At 45.7% G+C, this 20458-nt stretch overlaps 1 protein-coding gene across 10 annotated transcripts; it reads right to left on the reverse strand.

The window, feature by feature from the left end:
* Window positions 1–5182: 5182 nt before the first annotated feature.
* On the reverse strand, window positions 5183–20430 carry FAXDC2 (fatty acid hydroxylase domain containing 2). Of its 10 annotated transcripts, none has more exons than XM_030284189.4 (11): window positions 20286–20425; window positions 16527–16629; window positions 13830–13888; window positions 12667–12714; window positions 10290–10381; window positions 10092–10189; window positions 9259–9380; window positions 8743–8948; window positions 7711–7816; window positions 6495–6661; window positions 5183–5555 (listed from the first exon to the last, which is right to left on the reverse strand). In XM_030284189.4, the coding sequence occupies exons 4-11, from the start codon at window positions 12712–12714 to the stop codon at window positions 5399–5401; spliced, it is 996 nt and encodes a 331-aa protein (XP_030140049.4). In that variant the 5' UTR covers window positions 13830–13888; window positions 16527–16629; window positions 20286–20425; the 3' UTR covers window positions 5183–5398. The 10 variants fall into 10 exon arrangements, with proteins under 10 accessions (XP_030140049.4, XP_030140046.4, XP_072791456.1 ...); XM_030284186.4 differs by having other exon boundaries at window positions 16527–16638; XM_072935355.1 differs by having other exon boundaries at window positions 16527–16623; window positions 20286–20424.
* Window positions 20431–20458: the final 28 nt, after the last annotated feature.

Here is a 20458-nt window from a genome sequence, read left to right on the forward strand (position 1 = left end):
CCTTGGAAAAAATGACATAACGAAAAAAAATCCCACAAACCCCTCTAAAACAACAGAAAAACTCTTTTAAAAAAAAGACACATCCCCCTTTGCTTTCTTCCTTGGAAATATTACTGAAGAAAAGAAAAAAAAAACAAACAAAAAACCCCAAAAATACACAAAAAAAAAGTTGCCTTATGGTGGAGCTGGAGCAGGGAGGCTTGTTGGCTTCCTGCACCATGGGGTGCACTGGGCTCCCCCCAGGCCCAGAGACTCCTCACGGCATTGCTGCCCAGCTGATCTTCCCTGCGGCCTTTGCTCTGCCCACGCAGCTCGCCTGGAGCCTCCTGGGCAGGGGCTGAGGGCAGTCAGAGCCCAGGCTCGTGCTCACGCCGTAGTCGCAGCCCTGCGTTGGTACTGTGGCAGCCTTGTCCCCACCACAGTGACTGTTCTGTCGTGGCCTTGCTCGCACCCCCAGCCCTCCCTGGGCAGGAGGTGGCTCTGCTCCTGTCTGTGCTTCCAGCTGGTTGGGGAGTGAGCAAGGAGATTGTCACAGCAGCTGGGGGCTGCTCCTGGCTGGCAGCGAGGGCTGCTGCTGCTGTAGCCTGACAGGGAGCCAGGCAGCCCTGGAAAGCTGTCCACAGCAGCCACTGGCTCAGGGCTGCCGGTGGGACTTGTGCAGGGGTGAGCAGGAGCTGCCTGACACAGGAGAGCTCTCGCCTGGGTTTCCCTGTGTGTTGTGTTGTGGCAGGCACCTGCATGGAGTCTCCCACTCAGGGCTCAGTCCCTGTGCATTTCCAAGGGCCGAGTTGACACCGTGTGTAGCTCCTTACTCAGCTGAGGCAGGGGGTGACTGCAGAGCTGCTGTGGCATTTACTTGATTCATCCTTACACCCAGCACCAGGTGGACTTTGGCGGGCAAACCCTCCCCAGGCTGTGAGCTGCATCCTTTGTGAGGGGCACGTGTCGGGTGTGAGATCTCTGAGATGTCCAGTGCTGTCTCTGGAGGTGCTCCAGAGGTAGCACTGGGAAGCTGTGTTCCTTTCCAGTCAGACCTGCTTGCCTTGCTGCCACCGTGCTCCTTCTGCTGGATCCCTGAGATACCAGGCTTGGCTGTGGCTCCGTCCCTGTGAGCTCCAGAGCTGTGCTCCTGTGTGCAGCGGGCATGTGATGCACCACTCAAACGGTGCAGCTCCCTGGGTTGCCCTTTCTACCAAGTCACAAGCTGGTACTGAACAGTGTTTTCCCGAGGGATCCAGCTGATCCAGAGCTGGGAGGAGTCATTATCTCTCCAGGGCTGTCCCTGTGTGGCTGCAGGGTGGGTGGGTGGGAGCAGCCAGGAACTGAGAGCAGGAGCAGGAGGGGAAGCATGGCCAAGCAGTGGCTGTGGGTGCTTGTGGGGTCCTGGCTGAGGCCATCACATCCCAAACTGACCCTGCCTCCAGGATGCCGCCTTTGTGGGGCAGGTGGGCTGGTCCAGCTGGAGAGGCTTCACGAACTGCTGCTAGAATCGAAAGCACAGCTGGGTTTGAGAGGCTGGGGAGCTGCTGCTTGGCTGTTTCCTGGTGGTGTGATCCTGCCCTGGTCCTTCCACCCCTGCCGTGTCACCTGCAGCTGGTACCACTCACAGGCTGATTGCAGCAGGCGCGCCCATCCAAGGCCGTGGATCTCCGTTATGGCAGCAGTGCTCTGGGGTTGTGGGAACTGGGCAAGATGGGCAAAAGTAACACTTGTACAGTGCTGTGGCCGTGACTGTTATCTCTGGATTTCCCCTCTTGTGAGCTGGAGTCAGATCTCTGAGGTTACATTTATAGTAGGCGGGTTTGTCCCACATTTGGGAAGGAGGAGGCTGGAGAGTCAATCAAGGACATTGTAGATGTGTTGCTGGTTGTTTGCAAGTGGAGGCAGGTCTGGATGTGCCACAGGTGATCATTGCTGCTGTGTCTGTGCTCCTTTCCTTGGTGTGTGTGTGTGTGGCTCTCTTGAAGCCAATTGTCTGTGTTTCAGCAACAAATCCATAGGAAATGGGGAGGGATGAGCTGCTGCTATGGAGTTGTTGCTTGTAGGACAGACTGTGGAATTGCTTGGGTTGTAGAAGAGGTAGGACATTTCCCAGAGAATTTCTGAAAATACTGATTCTAAATAATTTTTAATTTCTGATCCTGAGGCTCTAGTCTTGGCATAGAAGTGTTTTCCCTTCCCCCTCTGCCAAGTCAGTGGTTTGTCACACTAGTGTGTGCACCCAGGGGAAGGTGGGTCAGAAGAGCAATCCCAGTGGTCCCAGTGCCCTCCCGGTTTGTGGACCGTGTGCCTTGTTTAGCTGTCCATGGGACAGCAGTGGGCAGGACAGAGCAAAGATGGATGTGACAGTCCAGGCAGCTGCTGCTGGCTCACGCCTGTGTTCCTGCAGGGAAGGGAGCGCAGAGCTGCTCCCTCCTGCTCCGGCCAGGGTGGGTGCTGGCAGAGGGCAGGGAGCTCCCCAGGTGCGTGGTCTGTGCCCAGCTGGGTCACGAGTGGCTGCGGCAAGGCTCGTGTCCCCACTGGATAAAGGGACATCTGTCCAGAGGGGGTTTGTGTTTAGGAAGCTCTTGCCCTTCTGCAGAGGAGGGAGTTGGGCCTTGCTTTTAGTTTGGATGCCTCACCTCCACCATGTGTTGTGCTTTTTTGAACTTTACAGGACTGAGTGGTTGCACACGGGCTCCTGTGAGTGCTGATTGTCCCACAGCCCACGAGGGCTGCGTGGTGCTGGTGTCCAGCCACTGGCAGAGCCTGGGGGCAGCCCCAGCTGCTTCTGCAAAGGCTGAGGGAGGCTGAGTCAGGAGAGCATTCCTCATCCTGCCCTCTTCTCAGGAGGTCCTCCTTGCCGAGGTTAACTTGTCTTTAGAATGCAGGTGGCTGCAGCAGGTACACAGCCATGGTGTGAGGTCAGAGTGGAGGTGGAAGGTGTGTTTTTGACGAGGCTTTGTTGCTTTGCTGTGCTCATTTGGGGAAAAATTAAAACATAATGATGCTGCTGCTCTAGTTTTGCCTATCCATCTCTTCTGCTGCCCCCCTGGCACCTCTGGTGGCACCTTCTCACTGTAGCCCTTGGGGTCCCTGAGTTTCGGCATCTGCTGGGGACTGATTGTTGTACTGTAACAAACTGATGTGTTTAACCTCAGTGTCCTGCCACATTCCATGTGGCAGTGCAGAGGGGGCCTTCTAGCTGTTAATGCCTTCCCAGATATTTTATCAAAAGTAAAAAAGAAAAAGGAAAACTGTAAATGTAGCAAGCTGTGTTTGCAGTGCTTAATGTCTCCTGTCTCTGAGGTTGGTTATGTCAATTGTCACTCACTGTTTGAAATGGATGCTGGGCTCTTCTTAAGAGGGTTGTTACACTTGATGTTAAATGCCTCACTAACTTTTTAAAAATATTCCAATACAGGTAACAGATAAAATAATTCCTTTCATTTTTCTTTCTCTAAGCAAATGTTCATCTCGGTGGTGTGGAGCAGGTGGCTGGAGGGCAGCATTTCCAGGAGTAGTTTACAGTTTCACTTTCTGCAGACACTTGAACATAGGACCGATGTACCTGTGACAAGCACATCCCTTGGTGGGAAGCTCCAGAGGAGCAGGGAGTGCCCTGGGTGCCAGCCGGCCCCTATGGAGTGTGCTGGGGTTCCTCCTGCTCTCCCCAGGTGTCAGCCCTGCACCGGGGTGCCTTGTGCCAGTGGTGCCCTCGTGGCACCACTTGGTCCCTCGAGCCTCCCTGGTGCAGCCCTGCTCCCTGTCTTCCCCCCCAGCCTGTCCTGGTCCCACTGGGCTTGGAAACCTTTGGATCTGTGGCTCAGAGACACCCACTGAGCTGCAGCCCAGCGAGTGCAGCCTTCTGCTTCCTCGCCTGGAGCTAAAGGGTGATGGTTTGATGTGCTGGCCCTTCTCAAACCCTATGTGTCCAACCTCAGCCTTCTATTTCCCAAAACTAGAGAGTGTGTGCTACCTTCTTCAGCTGCATTTATAGTAGAGACAAACTTAAAATGACTCATCACAGACCATGTATCACTTGGGAGGAAAATCTTGTTAATACGGCCTGCTGTACATGATCCATCTCTGTCGATAGTACATAATCTTTGACCCATGTGCTAGGATCATCATCACGTATAAAAGGAAAAGAGAAAAATGTAAAATACTTGAATGAGAGCTTGTATTATAACATTAATATTATTCAGAGTATCTGCTTTCTAGGCTGATGTGATTCATTATTCTAGTAATGCTTTAGTCCTTTGTAATTTGTGGTAATTATGCTTTTTCCTTTTTAATACAAAAAAAATGTATAAAAATAAAAAGTTCAAAAGACAGTGGTGCCTGGGTTTTCTGCTCTGCTGACTTCCCTCCCCAGGAAACTGTGGCTAGTGGCTGGGCTGGGTTCATGCTGGTGCAGCTGTGGGGACCAGAGGGGAGCAGGGGAAGTGACTTCGGCTCCACGGGTAGAGCTGGGCTGACCAATGGTCAGTGCAGCACAGGTCAACCCTGTGTGCCTGTTCCTCGAGGGGCTGCTCTAGTACTGGGGAGAAACTTCTTTGGTTCCAAGCCCCCAGGCAGGACTGAGACTTAGGGAGATCCTTGAGAGAATTCAGTGTGTCTCAGATGGTCTGTGGGTAATTAGGACAGCAGGGACTCTGCTTTCCTTGGAAAATCTCTGGAATTTATCAGAATTTTGGTTGTGTCTCAGAGCAAGGGGAGACTCAGCAGGAGGAGGTGATGCCATGAAGCACATCAGCTCCCAGCTCTCCTTCCATGTCCCACCGGGGGAAACTCCCTTTGTCTGCAGCTGTCTGTGGAGCAGTGATGAGGCTGTGGCAGCCCCAGTTCAGCCCTGTACCACCTCTCCTGCATAACTGCTCACAGTAAGTCAGGCCCCTGTTACATGTGCAGGGGGGTGTTCCTAAGCTGTGGCCCCAGTGATTTCCCACGGGGCTGCATCATGTGTCCCAGGTGCTCTGAGTCACAAAAGCTGGTTTAATTGTATCACACATAGATGGAGTGACTTTGATGTTTCTATAGAGAGTGCCAACAAGAGAGGCCAAATCATGACCTGTGGAGTCTGGTGCTAAAACCTTAATAATGAAAACCCCCGAGCCATGTGGTCCAGAACACACCTGGCTCATACACAGGCAGCTGGAACCAATGGACACTACAAGTAACAGAGAAACAAACCACTGCATTTTAAAAATCAATTTCTAGAGCAGGTTCTTTTGTGAATGTCTTAGAAAGCAATGGCAGCCAAAGTGCAGTTGTTCCAAAGCAGCATATTTAACTTCAGCTTCATGATTTGTTATGTGTGGACAAGAATTTGTTTCCTGATTCAAATACTATTTGGCATAAATCATTGTCTCTCACTCTGCTCATCAGCAGGCTGAGCAAGAGCTGTTGGGCTGGTTCACTCATCTTTCTTGGGTGGCTCTGGGATGCTTACAGAGAGTGGTGTGAAGCTGAGCAGGACCTTGTGTCTCTCGAAGGCTTTGGTCTGTCTGAACATTTTGTCCGTGCCGTGCAGAAAATCCAGCACTCCCAGCACTCCATAGCACTGGTTGAACCTGAGAACCAAACACAGATAAACATCACTGGAAGTTACTGAGGTTACCTTGCCCTTTCCATTCCTTTCTGAGCCCAGATAATGTCCATAGGATTTAATGTCCATAGCTGCACCAGTCTCCCTGGCAGCTCTGTCAAAGGCTGGGTGAGCCTTGTGCAGCTTCTCTCTGGTGCCAGCATTGCCCAGAAATGGTGGCACTGAGCAGCAGCTGTTTGTCCTGGGCAGCTCAGAGCTGGGGGAGCACTGGGCACCCACGTTACCATGCCCCACGTGCTCTCAAGACCTGGCTGTCCTGGGATATGGAGCAGATGTGCTTCCAGCTGGCACAGCTGTTCCACCCACAGTGTCTCGGCTCTGCAGTGATCTGTCCTGGCATGTGGTGACTGAAGTGTCCCCTGGGCTGGTTCTGCAGCAGGGGCAGACATTTCTGGGCAGCATGGCTGAATGTAGTGCACACTGGGAGATGGGAATGCTTCTCCACTGCTTGGGTATGTATCCTTGAACAGTCTCCTGCAACTGCTCTCTCTCCAGCACAGGAGGCTGAGAATCTCTGTCAGGAAGGGTTAATGGTGATTGAAGAGGCAAAGTGTAATCTGATCAGTGTTACTGATCCCAGTGTATGGGAGGAGAGGGACAGATAGGCAGGCTCATTTACTTTACCTTTGTGCCTTGCCCTGGCTCTGTCTTTAGATCACATGAACTGTATTCTGAACTTCTAGGAAGAACCTAACTGTCCTTAACAGGGCTGGAATCCCCTGCAATTCCAGTTTAACTGCTCTAAGAACTGGCAGCACTCAGCCTGCTCTCAGGTGAACTGGAGAACTGCTCTGCTGGTGCATGAGCTAGGCAAACCCACTTGACCCTCAGAAAGGAGCTTTCCCTGCCAGTGGTGCCAGCAGAGAGGCAGGAGAATGGAAAGCTGAGCAGTGCCCAGACATACTTGAGGTGGTGGAAATCGTGGAACTCTGGAGATGGCAGGAGGGGCAGGTGGTAGCCACAGTGAGAAATGCTTGTTGTTACAAGAGCAATGGAGAACCATGCTGAGACTGAAACAATATGAGATCCCATGATTATTGGGCCAGTCATGACAGGCAGAGTGTTGGAGACCTGGAAATGAGAAGAAAGTGCTTCATTAATGGGTCCACTACAAGCAAACTCTCCTCCAAGAGCTGAATTGTCACCTGGTGATCCATCACACCGGTTTGTTTTGTTCAAACAATGTAAAGGGAAGATCTCTCTGCCAACACCTTAATTAAAGTTACATAATCATCCAAAAAGTAATAATAGAGATAAGAGAGTTCTACTACAGCAAACCATTGTCATAGCCCAAACTCCATAAGCCTGCAGTAGAAGTCAGACAGGACTCCAAACCCTGGGTGAGTACAGCATGATTCCAGTAAATCACCCCGGACTCTGAGGTGTGAATTTCAGTTTCACCTTGGAATAATGCTCAATCTGCTCTTGGGAAACCCCACTGCGAAAGGGCACGGCCTGCAGACACACACAGCAATGTGACAAACCCTGCTGCATCTCTTCACTGTGCTCTGCCCATGGCACAAAGGCTCTGGCTGCCCAGACCCAGCTGCATGTCCCAGCACAGCTCAGCTGGGCTCCTCAATCATTATGCTATCCAAAGTCTGTCAGCTGGGAAGACCCTCAGAGCAGTTCACGACTATTGGGAACAGGAGACAGAATTTTTAAGTGTAATCTTTTGAAGGTGGGATGTGTTTTCCTGAGAAGTCTCAGCTGGAGGGGTGTTGGGATACATTCCTTGCAAGCACTGATCCCAGCAACCACCACAAAAATCCTGACAGATTTCCAAGTCCACAGGATCATTCAGGCTGTCTCGTATCTCTTGCTGAATGCACTGTCTGTGCTCCCAGTCCTCTTGGGGCTCATGGGAATCCCTGTCCAGTCAGTTCCTTATCTACTGGAGGCCCTTGGATCTGTGCTCTGAAAGCTACTGGAGTCCAGTATAAACAACTACTGCAAGCCTCCAAGAGCCAAGCTTCTTGGCAATGCAGCTCAGCTTCCTCTTCCTAAGGAATAAGCCTCTAAGGGCATATTTTCTTCTCTTCTCTTCCCACTTCACCTCATCCCGGGGAAATCACACTCCACACAGCAACTGGAGGGTGACCATGGGAGAATCCACTTACTATGTGCTCTATTGGGTGAGCATAAATGGAGACCACGCCGATGGGGGCTGTCCACTCGTGGTGCTTCTTGTGAATGTGCTTATACAGCACTGGGTGGTGAACAAGCCTAGGCACAGTAAACAGAAAGGCAGGTTTTGAACTCTGCAGAAAAGGACTAACAGAACACAGAATTTCTGCAGGGGACTTACTTGTGTCACCTCTAACATAAAGATTCCAGAGCAGCTGGCAATAAGAGTGTAGGACACCTTGCTTACTTTGCTCTCTTTGTATTGAGCCCTTATTCAATTAATGTGGTTGCTGGCTTATGATAAACTCAGGCCAGATAAATCCCATAAATCAAAGTCCCTGAAGTACTTATTTACTAAAATATTAGAGTACTATTAGGGGAAGACTCACTTTATGCTTTCACTGTTTTGACTTTTTCTACTGGCAACTGTCAAAGAATCAGAATTTTCAGTTCCATGGGTTCTTGGTAAAAAATGGCATTCAAAGTTTTTGGGTGAATTTGTCCTAAAGGGAAACCTGCAGATTTCTGAGAGTACTATGCTTGTTTCTGCTTCTACTATGGTTGCTTCTTGCTTCTTTGGTCTTCCTTGCTTTAGTTCTGTCCTCTAATATTGGTGTCAGTGTTTGGAAATCCTGCAGTGTTGGAAGTCAGGCCCTGATTTGTAGGTGCTGTACAAGGAAACAGAGATCAGTCACTGCCCCTTAAGATTTTTGTCTTTCAGGATGGTCAGTGTTGTTCTTTTCAAAGAATGCTGGGTTACAGCTTCTGTGGAAAACTGCCTGTTCTGTTTCTTCCTTAGCTTTTAAGCTGTTCCACCTTTAAATTTCTATTCATTTTTGTTTACTACAGTTACTGGCAGCACCAAGGCCTCATGTTGTGAGGGTGGATTTCAGGACCTGTAAGATTTCCCATATAAATACAAGATTGGTGGAACAGAGGGATGAGGATTATTGCTGTTGTAGGGTATGAGTATAAATTTAAAGGCATGGAGGAAAATCAAGCACCTGTTCCTGTGCTCAGCTCACCTGTGTGTATAATAGAAGAGAATTTCCTCTACTACAGTAAAAATGCTTAGCTCCACAAGAAACCACTGGAAGGTTGGTAATTCCTTGCTGAAGGTGTTTTCCCACCATTTCATGATGTAGAACATGGGCACAAGCATGGGAAAGGAGACAAAGAGCTGATTACCCAGCGCTGTGTAGATGGCTTTCCACAGTTTTTTTCTGTCCACCTGCAAAAGAGAAGTCAGGACTTGAGACTAAGAAAGAAGCAATGCAGTTTTAGTTGGAAGGGTGAAAAGCTTTAAGATTTATAGGTAGGTAGTTAGTTTTGGGATCAGCTCTTTAACAAGCAGTCAATCAGTAGCCTCATAACAGGATCTGCCTTCCTCCCTGAAATGGGTATACAAGATTTGACTTGATCCTCCTGGAATCCTATCTGGTTGCAAGAGAAAAGCATTAACAGGTTCTTCTCCCCATTCCTGGCCTAAGAGACTGCAGGAAGTGTTTAGCCAGCAGAAAGGCAGAGGGAGAAGTACTTACAGGATCATTCTTGCCCAGCTGAATGCGATAGCGAGTAATGAAAGTTGGCTTTCCTGTTATATCAGCCACCAGAAGGATTCCATTGAAGCCCCAGAAAGCAAGTGCAGGCACCAATGCAGCCCCTGTGGCATGAGGAAAGGAAAGAGATGTGTGAATGAATTGAGAACTATGGTAAATCAGAAACAAAATACACTGGCACAGTACCCAGAGGACCTCGCTGGGACGTGGATGCGCCAAGTGTGTGTCCCCTGCCCCAAGATGCTTTGAAATGGAATATTGGTAAATTCTGACATCCAGGTAAGATCAAAGAATGGCAAGGAGGTCAGAGCAGACAAATGTCTCAGAGGTTGAAACTTGACATAACTGAAGCTAAGAAAAGGCTTTTCTAGGTGGCTGGGAGGCCTCTGTTGCTTTTAAACCCAAGTAGGATAAGGTTGACTTGCTCTAGAACCTTTCAAGGTTCTTCCAATTCTGTTCACCAGCTGCTAATCACAGAAAAGAGTTTTGTAAGTACTACAGCAAGAGTAGAATTCACTAAATTTACTTACATTTTTAGTAATTAGTTCTACTCAGTCATTCAGTTGTCACAGAAGAAAAGTGTCTTCACAGGGAAGCCACTTCAGTAGCAGCAAAAAGATGAGATTTTTAATCTGTACAGGGTCCTGATGGTGACCACATCCAAAAGCAGAACAGCTGCACCACATCACCTGTAGGTACCTTCCAAGCCAGTGCTTGCCAGAGGGAGGATTAGTGAGTTTGGGAAGCTTGTCCATGTCTCCCTTTTATATGTAACACATGGATGATTTCTCCTGAGAAGAATTGTTAAAACTCACCAACAAGGAAGATTGTCCACTCATCTCCCTCCATACGGTCATAGAATTCCAACCATGCTTTTTGCCAGAAACTGCCTAAAGTTATATACTGCATAAACCTGTGGGAATAACAGTGGTTGGTTGCCCATGTATTCATCCACTTTTCCCCCTTTCCACAGAAAAGTTTCTCTTCAAGCTGCTTTGCTTGAACATTCTTACCAAGAAGCAATGTTCACTAAGGCAGTGAAGATAAGCAGGCTTGTACTGAAGACGTAGGCACTGATCCTCAAGGCATCTGAGAGCTTCTTGTCCTGTGAGAAGCAACAAGAGTAAGCATGTGCTGTGTCCTGCCCTGGCACTTTTGGTATTTGAAATGATGAAGGCAGTCCTGTGACGGCCTGTTTTGCTTCACACACACTCTGAAGAACACAATAACAAAGCTGTTGTGGAATATTGTGTATAATCATCCATCTGTCATGCTTACGGAGATCTGGTGCATGACTGATGTGGAATTTCATTGGAATAACCAAAGGCAGAGAAAGGACCACTAATTTCTTTTCCCTCTTTATTTAGCATACTGCTCAGTACCTGGAGGGCTGTAGCTATAGGTTCTGGATAACTCAGAGCAGTGGGAAAGGAACACCGAGCAATAAGGAATGGTGCTCCATCTCAGCACCTCCCTCCCTCCCTCCCTCAGTATTTTCTCCCTCCCAGGATGCAGTGTTTTCTCCCCACAGCAGTCAAGAACTGCTGTGCTCAGATAACCTGGTTAACAGGAATAAGTATATTCAAAAAGCAGTATTCAATATATTTGAATATTTAAATATTCCAAACAAAGTTGATTAGCAAATATACAACAAATTTATAATTAACGCTCTGTCTTTTAGAGTAGTCCAAGTTGGAACTGGTTCTGGAGTGCAATTAATTTGATTTTCGTGAGTGCATATGAATTATATCTATCTGCAATGTAAATGTTTTTTAAAAAATCAATGCAATAGTATAATAACCAGGTATTGTCTTCTTCATTCCTCTTCCTTCCTGTTTTTTAACTGTGGTGTTGTGCTGCACAAACAGACTGGAGTGAAAACAGTGTGATTCATAGCTGCTGTCCTGCTCACCTCCTGTCAGAGAGGACAAACAAGAGAGGCAGCTCTGAGAAATGCCAAATGCAGGTGATTTAGGGTAATGCAATATAAAGGAATCCCCTTTACATGGCTTTTAGATTCTGTAACAGCTACAGAACATCAAATGTGGCCTAGGACTTACAAGCAATATTTATTTGTCCCAGGAAAGAACTTTGCTTTAGCACTGAAACATTCACTATTAAAACAAACAAACAACCATTTCTTCCCATCACCTCCCTTTTTTTTTTTTTTTTTTAGTCTAAAAAGCAGACAGGGAGGAAGAAACTGATAGGACTCTTGCCCTACAATTTTATATTTGTGAATCCTATGGGTTTGTATGAGAGCAGTGCAATCAGCTGCCACTGTTATTACTGGGGGTACTGAAGTGCAAATGCCAGGCTGGCAAAAGCCTCTCCTCCAGCATCAGATAGTGCCTGCTGGATCCTGGACCAGAGATTTGCTGTCTTAGCAGCTTCATAATTCCAGTTGCATCCATGTAATGCCCCATGTATGCTTATGCAAGACTTTCTTAATCTTTAGACCCTATGTAATCACTTACATATTCTTCAGGAAAAAAAAAAGGGTTACAGAAGTTGTAGAAAGCTTTGAGCTTTTTAACAGACTCATATCTTATAAATCCTTTTTCTCCTGGGATGAAGAGCATACCAAACAAAAATTGTCTTACAAGTGTTAGAATTTCCAGATAGCCCAAATAAGGTTTTAGTTGCTTTAACATGCTCCACACAAGAATTTCAAACCTTTGTAACTCCTAATAGTCAGACACTGTGCATGTCCTGCTTTGAGACAGGAGAGAGAGGAGCTAAAGTTCAGCACTTCAAGTATTTTAACAGCCCATGGCTAGAAACTGTCTTGTTTTGAGGCTGTGTTTTTATTGCATATGATGAAGTGATTACATGAATCCCACATACTATAATTACATGAAATGTAGAAGTAGAGAAGTTTACATAGAAAAAAAATCTTGTTCATCAAGTCCAAGTGCTTAATACCCTGTTTCTCCTCACGTCAACAGCTACAGCACAGTAGTTTCCAAACTAATTCATGGATTCTTGCTTTTAAAGTGCTTGTAGAAGTTGGCAAATTCCTTAAGTGCAGAACAGGGTTGCTGCTGGCAAGGTAAGGAGACTGGGGCACATCAGCTGGCCATAAGAGTTTAGCAGGACCACTCTGAGGACCAGGCCCAGTGAACTGGCACAGCTTCTGTTTATGGGGGCCTGTGGTGGGTTCTTGCCAGGAATGCATAGATAATAGGTCCTTCCCCACTTGCTGCTGGAGCTGCAGTCCACTGGAAGGGAAAAATGCTGGGGTAGTTTTGCTTTAGTGATAAGAGAGAGCTCCTAATTATGCAAAAATGTTCGGAATGAGGATGTGTCTGTCACATCTCTTAGAAGATGATTCAACACATTCAGCCTTCCTAAGCACCTGCATGACAAACGATGAGCTAGAGCCTTTACCTGCTTCTGCAGCTCAGCTGTGCAGGAATATCCAGAGTCTGTTTCCATCTGAAAAAAAAGGTGATCTAAGTAAGTGAACCTTGGCCAGCTGGAGCGTGGCAGAATATGTTGCAGACAACAGCAAATCACCTTCACTTGCAGTTCAGTGCTAAAAGTGTAAAATATTTACTCTCTGTGCCATGTCCTGTCCTGCTCCATCCTTTGTGTGTTGGCCATGGAGCAAAGCTGAGTTCTTGAGAAGAAAAATAACCTTATTTCTTGAGGAGTTAGTAGTGTCCTATAAGATTAACAGGGATGCAAAGGATAACAAGGAAAATGGGAGAACAGCCAAAACCAAAACTTTTGCTTGTGTCACTGGTGTGTTGAGGTAAGACTTCCTCCCTTGATCCGGCCCAGGAATACACTGCAGCACCCAGCAGCTACTCCAGCCCTTCCCAGGCTCTAAGGAAATGATAATGTGGGATATATGTTCTTCCATAATGATAACATGCACTTAAACAAACAGGGATGAAAACAAAGTGAGTTTGGGCCACAGAGAGTTAACACAATAAAGCCCCACAGCCTTTGCTCAAACTGAGTTACGGTTTAAGAACACATTAAGTAAGAAAATAATCTTTGCTTCAAGTCCTGCTATGGTCACTTAGAGAGTTAAAGTCCTAAATGGGCATGTGGCCATCTCATAATGAATCTCCATGCATTTGGCTCTGGCTTGACCTTTTGTTGATGGTTTTGTTTTAAAGAAATTTAAAAAATATATCAAACCCAAGGTTTGAGTAGCTGCTGGAACTTCACTGCTGGCCATAGCCATGAAGGGTTCTGTATTTCAGGCCATGTTCTGGCTGTCCTAGGGATTATTGCATAGTTGTTTTTATATTTCTGCAGTTTTATAATCAAATATAATTAGCAAAAGTTAACAAAACATTCCTTAATATTTTATTGGTTTCACATGGCGTTTAAGAACAAACACACAACTTCTAATAACATGACAACCACATTACTGAGGATTGCAGAACTTCATCCATTTTGCTTTCCCTATTCAGCAGAATATTCAGTCATAGGCAAACTGTTACCTAAAATACAAAGGCACAGAGAAGGTTCAAACGTTCTTGTCTAGGATACAAACAGTTTGAAAATAACTCATTAGGAAGATGATATTCTATTACCTTGATGATGGAGGGAAGCCTCTTGGGAGGCTTGCAGCGTTTCAGAAAGGAGGAATAAACTGTCAAAAAGAAATCCTGTATTAGTCAGGAGGTTTAGATTTGAAATTATAGCCTTCTGGGTATGTTCTTACAAATACAACTCTTTATTTACAGGTGTTCCCAGCTCTGTTACATTACCTATTAGTATGCAGGTCAAAGGGCATGAGATAGTAAAATTAGACACCTTCCTGCTTACTCACAGACACGAAAGAAAGAACAAGCCCAGCCCACCATACCACACACTTTAGTGGAAGAAACTGATGTTAGATAGTTCTGAGAAGGAAAAAATTAAAATAAGGCCAAAAGGCATTTGAAACTTGAAACCCTGAGGGCAACTCCCAACTCTGTATTTCAACACTAGGGCTGGATGTACTCCTAAGGGAAATGCTAAGTTTTGGTAGCAATCTTAAAAAGAAACCAAATCCAATTTCACTTTGTCTCCCTTGGCCAAAAAAGACAGTGTGAGAGGTGCCGTAAGGCGCTATTGCTTAAAATGAGAATGTATTGGAGAACCTGCAGGGTCCCAGGGCTTCCTGTCCTTCCGCAGACACAGAGCTCCTCACTACCGCACTTCGTGAGCTACCACAGCCAGTCTGTGGGATTTGCTTTTCCTCCCATATATTGCTTGCCAACCACATCTTTATTGATAAAATACAGCTGAACTCTAATATCTCTGATGAAGAATACCCATAAGAAACAACAAAAAATAACCTGCTAGCCTGAAGAGAACAGCATAAATACCAGGCCGCAGGCCAAATTTAAATCGATCTTAATTTTTAAAAGAGCTTCTAATCACATCTGTTACACAACATCCACTATGTGCCCATCTTGTCACACAGGTCCTCTCAGGGCAGGTGTGCCCACTGCCTCCAAGAAAAACTACTAAAGCTTGAAATATGTCAGCCTTGAATAATCCATTCCTTTGAGGCTTTGCTCCATTCCAGCTTTCTTAACAGGTTGTTCTGAGCTTTGAACAGTTGAGCGTCTGCACAGAGGGAGATTTCACAGCTTCTATGGGAAATCAGTTCCAGTATTTGACAACCTTCACTATCAGTTTTTTCCACTTGGAATTTTTTTGATTATAACTCCTATTATTTGCTCTTAGGCTGTGCACATCCCTATCTTTACAACCACCCAGTAGGGAGCTGAAAAGAGCAATATCCAATTATTCTGCTGGGACAGTAAAGTAAATAGTGCTGGTCATAGTTTTCTGTGGTTAAAGAGATTATTCTGCTCTGATGACTTTGTAGCAGACAACATTAGATGAGGAGAGGCAGATGTGAAAGGGGAACCTCACTGAGCTGCAAGGCTGATGCTCCAGAGGTTCCTCCATCCAGCAGAGCTGACTCAAACCTGCTGAACCTTTGCATGTGAAGAGCTCCAGAGCAGAGCATTGTAGAAAACGTGACTGCTTTAAGTTTTTAGGAGAAGGAGCTATTACTTGATTGAGTCACATATTCCCTGCATTTAGGAAAGAGTCAAAATTACAATCACATTTCTAGTACCCTTTTTAAAATTACCAATTTATGACAGAATGCTGGCTTGGGCAAAGATTTCCAGTTCAAAGCAGAGCTGCCGCATCTGCTTACCCTCTGTTTCAGAACATTACCTTTATTAAGCCACTTTTCAGGATAAAATTTTACATTATTTACATTAAACCCAGAAAAAAATTGGAGTAGGTTTTCCCCAACATCTCATTACCTACTCTTTTTTTATTGTGTAATGTCTCTCCTGATCCAGAATACAGCAAATACATTAAAAAACCATTCATGTAACCATGGCTGTTTCAGCAAACAAAAAAGCCATTCAGCTGCTTGGCACTGCTCTCATGTTGGCATATTTTACAGCCCCAAATCAACCACTGAAGCTCTCAGCTGCCTGCAGCTATTTCCAAATATCAGCTATAACTACTACTACTTTAAAAAAAAAGTTCCTTTCCCGTTATTTTGAATTAGTTAACACAAAATTTGATCCAAAGCAAATTCTCAACCCTAGAGTAAAAGTAATTGCTTTTCTAATCAGTCTTTTGACATTAAAGGGGAAACATACACTAGTCAAACAAGAATTCTAATACATTTTTTAATATTATTATTTCCATGTGTAACTTAATTTGCCCAAAAACTGTTCATTAAGTCATAGATCTTGTTTTCACTGAATTTTTCCCTTTTGGTACTGAAAAAAAAGCTAGCTTGTCTAAGTCATGTTTTAAAATGCTCAATGTAATAAATAATATAATGCTCAATACAATCTGAGTATAATCTGAAAAAAAAACCCTGCTGTATTTGTTACTTTTTTTTTGCATGTGAATTATTATTTATGCCCCATGCCTGCAGTTCTCTTCTACTTCTAGTGCCCAGAAAGCCTCAAGCTGAGGCAGCACAGGTGCCCCTTCCCTGTAATGCACCCACTGCACTGCATCCTTCTGTGCACGGCAGGCACAGCTCAGAACAGCTCCATCTGCTGTGATGGACTGCCTGCCCACCCCAGCTCCTTGGGATTCCCTGTGCCTTCCTCCTGAAGCCTCTGGTGTAGGTCTTACTTCACTGAAATCAACCTTTATATGGCACAGACAGTGGAAAACTGCTCCTGGGAGAACAAAGGCTGTGACTATCCACAAAAGTACAGAACATAAAGAACAAAAAACACAGGACCACTTACCTGGTCACCTGAACAGCCGCATTTCTGTGTAGACAGACACAGGACCAGACGTGGTGTTTGATGTCCTACCAAGCACTGCACAGTTTTAGGGGAACCCCTGTTCCTAGAAAAGCTGACAATGGACTTCACACAGACATGACACTGCCTTTTAATGACTTCCTCAAAGTCTCTATCATATCTTTTCAAGCACCCTTGAACTCTGGCTGCCTGTTCTTTGCTCACCACCTGCTGATGGTAGCCTAGGAGAGGTCCTTTTTGTCTGTTCAGAGCACAGTTCAGCTCCTCACTTTTCACAACTCCTGTCAAAACTTTATGAGGGTTTAGGCAAGGGCAATAGGGGTGTGTTTCCAAGCAGGAGCTGCCTGTCCCCTCCCAGACAAGTCATGTGAAGCCAGTGCCATGTCACTGTTAGTGCTGGCACCGTTCCCCATGTCTATGTGCATGCTGTTACTCAGTTAAGCACATGGAATACATCGATTCTGCAGGTAAGTTTTTCATTGTTGTACCTGAGAACAAAAAAGCCACCAGCACCCTAAAGTTAAGTAGTTTTTATAATTCACCAACTCATGGCTGGAGCACAAAATAGCTACTGCCAGTGCAACTGAATGGGTCAAAGGTATTTGTTAAAAGCAATAAGGGTTACTGTGGAATTTGGCAAAACCCCAGCAGTCCAGTTTTAATACTGTTGTACTAAATCTAAAAATTACTCCAACTCTGTTGCTACACAGTGCCCTCAACCAGTAACAGGCTTTGCATGCATGGGTAAGATGAAGACACACATAGGTTAGTATGTACTTGGGCTCAGTTGGCTTTAAGCATGATGTTTACAGACCATAAAGTGTGTAATTATGGTATTGCAGAGAGCAAGATGTAATTTACAGCGGCATCGATCTTTCTTATGCAAATGTGGCCCCAATCTGTTACTCAGCCCATAAATAGTGCCCTATTGCAAACTAAGCTCTGAGAACTGAGCGTGTTACTATCATAACTCTCCAGATCTATTTTTCCACAGGAGGAAAAACAGGGAATACTACCTCTGCCTCCCAGTTATCCTTGTTTGCCCTTCTCAAGTGAAGCAACACACGCTTTTTCTCAGTAACACCTTGTTCCAGCAGAGCTGGAACTGCAGAGAGCTCTGCAAGAGTGAACAGCGTTTAACACTGTTACTGCTTCCATCATCACTTTTTCTTGCCTAGTTCCAACTATTCCCTGGTAGGGACAGAAGTTGTAGTTCTTAGCTGTTGCTACTAATTGGTATTTATCACACGGAGCAGCCTCAACAGAGAGGAATGTGATTCCTTCAAACTATTTACTCACAAAGAGGAGGAAGTGGAAATGAGCATCTCAAGAGAGGGGTGCCATAAGGATAATGTCCTCAGCCAATCTTTCGATGTGAGCTTGCAGGGGGAGGGCTGTTCATCCAACAGCCAATAGTGAATTTCAGACCCCAGTGTTCCTTGTGAACCACAGCTCAATTCCAGCATGGGTGATCTCTGAAATATTCATACCCATAGGGACAACTCAGCACATTAATCATAGGGTTGTAAGTGCCATTAACTTCTGCTGCAATTGTGTGTCTAGCACAGATTGTCACTGATCGAACTGCTGCTTCTGCCTGCTGGCTGCCCTGTGCTGGTGTCTCCACCACAGACACTCCAATGCTGCTGCAATCTTTGCTGAGCCATGCAAGAAGTCTGACTTCTTCTCAGCAAAACAGCTTTTTGATCAGACACAACTTTATTCACTCCCCAGAGTTTTTGTAATAGTCACTGGTTGTTTCACTGTTTGAGAGGAACTTCAGGGGAAAATCTATGAAGTATCTTTCAGGGGACTGGAAAGCCCATACTGACAATTCCTCTAAGGCTGAACAGGCACTTGGCACACATCACCCACTGCCTAATTCCCTGCATTCTGAACCAGCTCTCTCACCCTCTGCCAGGGCAGGTGTGCCACCACCTAGCACTGCAGTGCTTTGGGAGCACCTGTGGAACAGCAGAAGGGTGAGGAAAACGTAAATTCACCTTTCAGGATTCCCACCAGGAGGTTCCTTGTGGTGCTGTGAGTAAGCTCTAAAGAAAAGGCACAACAGGACATGCAGCTCCAGCTGCCCAGTGTGGAAATGAGCTAAAGACCTTTATTCCACCTTATAATGCGGCTCTACAATCATGTGTAGATGTGAGGACTCTTCAAGACTTGCTTTGGAGTGCTGGAGCTGGAGGCAACCCTGCTAACCTCCAAATACAGAAATGATGGGACTTTTTAAAGAGAAGGGTGCCTCTTCCAGTTATTCTGAATCTTTATTAGCCATGTCATGTTTGAAAAAAATTCTGATCTCATTGAGCAGAACGTGTCTCCAGTGCTTGCAAACATCCTTGAACAGCTTTTGTTTTACAGACAAATTTTTACACATTACAAATGTAATTTACCACAGGTGATTATTGCCTGCAACACATTTTTTTATTACAGTACCAAGGCACAGATATTTACAGTGGCCTGAGGAGATGCAGCCTCCCTTTTCCCCTGGATTCAACATCCCTTCAAGCACTGAGTTTACAAGCAAGAAAAATGACTCTGAACTCTTTTGGGAAATAAAAATTTCACCTTATATTTATAGGGTGCTGTAATCCAGCCTGCTGAATTTACCTGTAACAACACAGATTTCCTTGTACAAAACCCCAGACTCAACTGACCATGGGAAGAAAGGTGGTTACTTTCTGGCAGTGTAGCATATTGCATGTTGCATAAATTGCACAACAGCAGAGACTACAGAGATAAGGCAAAACAGTAACTCTCTATCATCCCTGAAGATAAAACTCTGAATCAAAATAATGCACAATAAAGGGAATGTACCAAGATGCTGACAGCAGCAAGGTCACTCAACACAGCAACTCTTGACAAACCCTCTTCTTTTCTAAAGGCAGCATTTCTGCTGAGGCATGAACATTAAACCTGAGACACTGAACGGTGTCTGACGTGTGAAAGATACCAATATCTGCTTTTCCAGATACTTTGATCAAAATGCTGGGCAAGTAGCCAAGATTCAGGGAAAGACTCCCATATGGTGGGCAGACAATCCAGTACCAGAACATATATATTTATAGAGGCACATATTTTAGAGATATTTTATAGATGCAGATTATAGATATAATCTACGTATAGATATATATAATCTATATAATCTAGAGATACAGATTATATATATCTATATGTTATCTAGATATATAGCTGTATCTATAATCTAGATATATAGATATAATTTATTGATTATATATTTTATATATTTTTAATATATATTTTACAATAGATGCAACCCCGTCCAGAAGGATGACAGTCTAAAATAAAGGAAATACGATCTAAGTTTAATTAGTAGATGAGCTTCCAAATGAATTGCCTATGTACCATCAGCATCAGCCAGCAAAGCAAGCGCTGTCAGCGTGTTACACAACCAGTAGCTGCTTTACCAGCTACAACCTTCTGTTGCTAACGTAATGTAAATTCCATTCCTGGAACAGGAGAAGCCTAAAAGTCTGAAGGTGTAGTAGTAAGGACTTAAATGACTTCTAAGCCCCTGCAGGAAGAAGCAGAACTTGCTCCATTAATAAGCTTAACACGCACTACACCGTAGGAGCAACGCGTGCCCGGCCAGCAGCTTTAGGAAATGCCCTTGGAACACAAACCCTCATCCCGCTCCCACCCTGCGCGCCCGCGGCCTGGGAGCCCGGGGGGGCTCGGGCCTCACCCCGACCGGGACCCCCTCACCTCCCCTCGGTCAGGGAGGGGCGGCCGCTGCTTCTTTCGGGGACGCTCAGCCAGGGCCCGGCGCAGCCCGTGTCCCGAGGGATCGGGGTGCCAGGGGCTCCCCATGCTGGAAGCCCACCGCAGCCCCGGCGGGCGTTATGGCGACGCCTCCCTCAGGGAGCGGAGACACCCAG

Source organism: Taeniopygia guttata, chromosome 13, assembly GCF_048771995.1.
Source record: "Taeniopygia guttata chromosome 13, bTaeGut7.mat, whole genome shotgun sequence".
NCBI classification, from domain to species: domain Eukaryota; kingdom Metazoa; phylum Chordata; class Aves; order Passeriformes; family Estrildidae; genus Taeniopygia; species Taeniopygia guttata.